General features: G+C 46.4%; 1 protein-coding gene across 1 annotated transcript in view; it reads right to left on the reverse strand.

Moving 5' to 3' along the window:
- Positions 1–6,663, reverse strand: part of LOC101987062 (zinc finger protein 585A) — a 42,922-nt gene that overhangs the window by 22,407 nt on the left and 13,852 nt on the right. The window contains exon 5 of the mRNA XM_026786243.1: positions 3,461–4,850. Coding sequence (XP_026642044.1) covers positions 3,461–4,850 — 1,390 coding nt within the window. The remainder of the gene's footprint in view (positions 1–3,460; positions 4,851–6,663) is intronic.

The raw sequence follows: 6,663 nt of genomic DNA on the forward strand, positions 1-6,663 counted from the left end.
CAACTAATCTGTCTAAAGATTTGTCTAGCTATCTTTTAGGTAATTGGTCTGGTGAATTTGAACAACTGGAAGAGTTGCAAGTGGCGGTGGTGATTGAAGATTCCACACGCATGGATACCAGCCTGGCAGAAGGACTATCCTCCTGGATCACTCCATGGATCATCTGAAGGAGTGGGCAGGAGTAGGAGCCCTAACAAGGCTTAATGGTGCTTGCCTCCCTAGTATGCCTGTGGTGCATTTGTCACATAAGGGTTTCACAGCATTGCAATGCAGTTATGATCATTCAAGCCTTCACGGCCATTGAAGCAGGACAGTCTCCCCAAGTTTGGCTACAAAACAAAAGGGGGAACTGTAGCGAGCTGCATGGTGTCACACCTGATGGAGATGTATAATCAACTCCTGAGATGGCTAAGGCCTGACCTATGCTATGATCACGCAATGATCATCAGCTGCTTGCATATGCGTGAACCTATGGACAGTGCCCACCTGGCAATCCGGGATTGGCAGCCCATGCCTACTTAAGGGCCGGGAGAGGTTTGCCCAGAGAGGAGAGAGAGGTCAAGAAGGAGAGAGAGAGAAAGAAGGAGAAGGTGATAGATTGCTGTGAATAAAGTTCTGAAAACTGCTGCAAGAAGAGCTCCGGGTGTTGCGTTTTTCCTTGCTGGTCGAGGGTGGACGCGACAATTTCTGAGATGCAGGAAGCAATTCCCTCCAGGCAACCCACTGGCAGCTAAATGAGCATGTTACTTGAGGGCCAAGGAGAAAACACCTACTTGCCCCAGGACCGCTTCTATGGCGTCTGTATACACATTTGGCAATGTTACAGATGATTCTGGCTATAGCAATTCTACTATAGTGTGCTTTTTCTCCTTCTACACCAGTGGCTTCTGAAAATCTGGATGTGCTGTATGATACTGAGTCTTCCTGATCTGACAGAGAGGGCAGGCCTTGATGCTGTAAAGCAGGTCATGGGGAAAAAACCTGATTGATGAAAGAATTGGGGAAATTTGGGGAAAAAAATGCAGAAATTGTTCTTTGCCTGATTATGAAACTTGGCAAAAGAATTATACTGAAACAGGAAGGAACTTGGCTATGATGAATGAAGTTTCTGAAGAACCTAGGGCTTTAGGGCTGAGCGCCTATGGCCTTATAAATCAAAACTGGAATTGTGAGGAGCAACACTGGGAAAGGCACAGCAATGGAGTGAAACCCACTGACCTACGCTTCTGTAACTGTAAGTAGTTAGCCTCTGAGGTGAAAGCCTCAGAAGTTGTTTTATGATTAACTCAGATAGGAATTAGGGATATAGTGGCTGGCATGGGGCTTGGGAACTGGGAAAATGTCATAATGAATGATGAGGTTCTGATTTCAAGGGATCTTTGTATTTTTTTTGTGAACTGCTTTGCTCAGGTAATTATTAACCTCTGACAAGAAAAAAAATCAATTTCTTTGTGTAAAATTTACAATAAAAGACTGAGGTTTGAAGCTCAGAGTCAGAGAGAGAAGCCTCCCCTGCAACTGATGGCCTGTCAGCTGGCATCAGAATCCTGTTCGTGTACTCGCTTCGCCTTCCAGACATCCCAGATTCGAGACCCCCTTCTCTGCTCAGGCTGGTCCCTGGCATTAGTGAGAACGTAAGCCCCTCAAGGCACATGAGTGGCAAGGCCCTGCCCCTGAGAATTTCCAGCCACCAGGTTCCATCCACACAGCCCTAACAGCTGGACCCAGCCCCTGCACTAGAGTGAAAATCCCAAGATCAGGACGTGAAATCCCACCATTCCTTGAGCTTGCTGCAAGCTCTGGCCTTGAAATCCCACCAGTTCCCAGGTGCTGGGGAGATAGGTCACAGCTGGCACAGTGCTTGCCATGCAAGCAGAGGACCGAGTTCCATGCCTGAAGCCATGGGGAAAAAACAGGTGCAGAGGCGCAAGCTTGTAACCCTGATGGTTGGGAGGTGGAGATATGTAGGGTTCACTGGCCAGGCAGCCTAGCTACTTGCTAAACTCCAATCTGTTGAGACCCTTCTTCATAAAAGAAGCTAGCTTCTAAGAACTGAGGTTGTTCTCTGGAATCACCACACACACACACACACTTCAACATTTCAATATGAGCAATATGATACAAGCTGTATTTTTCTACCCACCTCCGTTTTCAATTATCTTGTAGATTTTCCCGTGCTGATGGAAGGGAATGCTGAATGTGTCTCTTTATCTAGTACATTTCAAATAACGTATTAACGTGGTTAAAGGCAGCCAAGTTTATTACATTACTATATTAAGAGTCAGACTATGACTAGAAGCCTTTGTCCACACATCTATTCCACCATGGTATAGCTCGAGTTACCTTCTCAACATCTTCCCGTGACTTCTGGGGGGCGGGGGAGGTCAGTGATTCACCGTTTTGCCTGCTCGCCTGTGTATGCAGCCTCATGAATGCCTGGCGCCTGCAGAAGCCAGAGGACAGCACTGGACCCTCTGAGCTGCAGTTAGAGCTGTTGTGAGTCACCAAGTGGGTGCTGGGAACGAAACCTGAGTCTTCTACAAGCCTTTCAACCACTGAACCACCGCTCGAGTCCAGAATCCTGTCATTTGAACCTCTGTCATACTGGGGACATTTGTAGTTATTTTTCTTCTGAGTAAAATAATCTCATGCTATGAAAGTTGAGAATTATTCGGTAGTATCTACCAAAGCTGACCGAATCCTAAGACACGGCAATTCCATCCCATGAATACACAGAGAAGTGCATACGTGTACATCTTTATTATGACCCTAAGCAGTAAACAAAGTAGAAGTCCATAGATAGCAGAATGGGTAAAAGTGATATGCTTATATAATGGAATTCTATACAGAATACAAATCAATGACCTTCTGCCGCATGCACTCATGACTGGACTCAGAGACGATGAGTGAATGGAGCCGAGTGAACAATCTGTTTTATATCAAGGTTTATAATGTGGAAGACCCAATTACAATGTTACAGGTTGAACTGTGGTTTACGTGGAGGAGGTAACAATTTTTACTTCATACAGACAAGCTGCATTTGGACAGTGGTCTATTACTGATTTTTACAAGAAATGCATGTATCTCATGAGATGGGAAATAAGCAAATCTGAATGGTTACAACAGTTCATCAGAGGTCAGTTTAGTCTGCTGAACCCAGGAATACAAAAACGAAGCCTTTATTTTCCATTTTTGGTCATTTCATTTATCCAGTGGTATTTGTATGTGTGACAGGTTAACAAGCAGCAAATATAAGGAATCGAACTTGAAAGCACTCAGTACCAGAAAAATCTGCAGGGCTTGGTGGTACATGCCTTTAATCCCAGCACTCAGGAGGCAGAGGCAGGCGGCTCGCTGAGCCTGGCCTACGTACCAAGTTCCGGGCCAGCCAAGGCTACATTGTGAGGCTCTGTCTCAAAAACCTAAAAAACAAATAGAAAAATAAAATCAGAGCACTCACTGAATGTTCTCTGCCCTGTGAGTTTTCTGGTGGGCAATGAGGTTTGACTTACAACTGAAGAATTTCCCACAGGCTTTACACTCGTAGGGTTTTTCTCCCGTGTGGGTTTTCTGGTGGCGAATGAGGTTGGATTTCCGACTGAAGGCCTTTCCACACTGGGCGCAGCCGTTGGACTTCTCTCCTGTGTGTATTCTGTAGTGCACAGTGAGGATCGCCTTCTGGCGGAAGGACTTCCCACAGTCAGTGCAGATGTAGGGCTTCTCCCCGGTGTGGATTCTCTGATGGAGGGTGAGAGTCGTCTTCTGGCAGAAGGACTTGCCGCAGTCGGTACAGAGGTACGGTTTCTCTCCGGTGTGCGTCCTCTGGTGGACGGTGAGGGTTGTCTTCTGGATGAAGGCCTTCCCACACTCTGTGCACTGGTAGGGCTTCTCCCCTGTGTGAGTTCTCTGGTGGTCGACGAGGTAGGACTTCTTTCTAAAGGCAGTGCCACACTGAGCGCATTCGTAGGCTTTCTCGCCCGTGTGTGTTTTGTGGTGTCTGGTGAGGGTTGCCTTCTGCCGGAAGGACTTCCCACAGTCCAAACAAAGATAGGGTTTCCCCTCTATATGTGTCTTTTCATGAAGCGTTAGGGCTGTCTTCTGGCGGAAGGCTTTCCCACACTGGCTGCAAATAAAGGGCTTCTCTCCCGTGTGGATGCGCTGGTGTTCGATGAGGTAGGACTTCCTCCGAAAGCTGTTCCCACAGTAAGGACACTGGAAGGGCTTCTCCATTTGAGATCTGGGATGCATAATAAAAACGGACTTTCTGCAGAAGAATTTCCCGTACTTGTTGTATGCAGAGGACTTCTTTTCCAGAAGATTATGTGGATGAACACCGAGGTCTGGCTTTTCTACGAAAGCCATTTCGTCTCTACTGTAGTTGAGGCTTCCGTCTCCTCTGTGAGCTCTGTTATTTGGGAACACCATTCCTCTCGTAAAGAAGGAATTGTCATAGTCATTACATCCAAACGGCTGCTCTGGAAGCTGGGTGTTCTGCTGTTGAGCCGACTGTTTGGAACTCAGGGCCCTTTCCGCTGGTTTGTGCAGAGTGGCTGCAGGGTGAGCTTTCTCACGCCTGCAATTCGGGATCGATTTCTCCCATCCACCGTCACCCAACTTCTGTCTTACAGGGGTTATGTCTCTATTAATGAATTCTGAAATATTTTTCAAAACTTTCCCATCAGGGTTATATTCAAGTAATGTTTTGGAAATAATATGGTTCCTGTCTAGTGTAAATGTTTTCCCATAAATGTTACTTCTCTCCTTAATGAGTTTCCTGTGGTTGATGATTACAATGGATTTAGAATGCTTGTCTTGGCAGTCTTTGAACTTCACCAAAACATCTTCATCTTCTAGAAGAGAATATAATTAATTAGTAATACTTTAAGTCTATATATGTACATATAAAAGCAATGGATATACAATGCATGTATATATATACATATATATAATAGGTGTGGTATATATACATATATATAATAAATCTTTTTGTTTTTGAGACAAGGTCTCATGTAGATGTTGATCTTGAACTTGACATGTATCCAAAGGTGGGTGACTTTGATTTCACACACACACACACACACACTGCATACATGGAAAGCTAAGATTAAAGACGTGTCACTACAAGAGTGAAGACAAATACATCAGGATACCAGTACAAAACTGATGGAATGAGAGTCTCATAGCTGGGCATGCTGGCATCTGCCTCTAAGTAAGGAAATGTGGTGATTTCTAGTCTTCATTCTAGCTTCTGTTACGAGAAGGGGTAAACTCCCTGGCTCCCTTGATCTGAAAGCATTTTTTCTTAGCTCTTTCTAACCCTGTCTTAGGGTCACCACTGCTCTGACAAAACACCATGCCTGAAGCAACCTGGGTTGGAGAAGGTTTGTTTGGCTCACACTTCCACAGCACTGTTCATCACCAAAGGAATTCAGGGAGGAACCTGGAGGCAGGAGTTGATGTGGAGGCCGTGGCAGAGTGCTGCTTACTGGCTTGCTCAGCCTGCTTTCTTACAGAACCCAGGACCACCAGCCCCGGGATGGCACCACCCACCACGGGCTAGGCCCGCTCCCATCAGTCCTGAATTAAGAACAGCCTTACAGGCTTGTGTACAGCCCAATCTTACGGAGATATTTTCTTGACTGCAGCTCCCTCCTCGCTGGTGACTCGAGTTTGTGTCAAGTCGACATTACACTACCCAGCATCTCAAACTCACTATGCACCCAAAGATGACCTGGAAGTTAGTTTTTAGAATTATACTTATTTACTTTTGTGTGCGCATGCACCTGAGTGCATATTTGCACATGGAAATCAGAGGACAATTTGTGGGAACTGGTTCTCTCCTTCCACCATGGAGACCTGGGAGATGAATTCAGGTCCTCAGGCTTAGCAGCCCCTATACGACCTCGGCCACCCCCCCCCTTTCTACTGCTTCCTCCTTTCCCATCCTCTGTTTTGTCTTCAATTCCCTCGACTCCACTGCTATGCCCCCCTTCACTTCTCTGCCTTTTCATACCGCTATTCATCCATGCGAGAACCCGCTCTCTACTCCAGCTGCTCCAGGCGACTTCAGGCTCCCTAAGCCTGTGGGGGACACTTAAAGAACGCAGGATCCAACAGAATTGTTGTGATAAGAAGAAATAGCTTTTCAGAAACAGTTTTCAAAGTGGTGGGTCCTAGAGAAGACAGCCTCATCCGGCTCTTAGGATCGCACGGTGAAAGGAACCGCACTGGTCCAGCATATGTGAGTGCCCTGGGTTCCCTCCCTAGCACTTGACAGACGCTTTTCACATAACCGAGCAGATATCTGCCACCCAGGAAGGATGGGCACAGTACTGCACTGTACTGGTTCCTGCCACCATCTTCAGAGCGAAAGCTGTGAGGTCACTGTGTGTTTATGCTTGCCAGTGTTTGCATCATCCTCACACACATGAACACGCATGAACACGCATGCACACATACACACACCCCAAAGGAAATGAAAACACTAGTTTGAAAACATAAAATGTTTTTACTTCAAAAGTGCATTTTAGCCGGGTGGTGGTGGCGCACGCCTTTAATCCCAGCACTCAGGAGGCAGAGGCAGGTGGATCTCTGGGAGTTCGAGGCCAGCCTGGTCTACAAGAGCTAGTTCCGGGACAGGCACCAAAGCTACAGAGAAACCCT

The sequence above is a fragment of the Microtus ochrogaster genome, linkage group LG4, assembly GCF_000317375.1.
Source record: "Microtus ochrogaster isolate Prairie Vole_2 linkage group LG4, MicOch1.0, whole genome shotgun sequence".
Classification (NCBI taxonomy): domain Eukaryota; kingdom Metazoa; phylum Chordata; class Mammalia; order Rodentia; family Cricetidae; genus Microtus; species Microtus ochrogaster.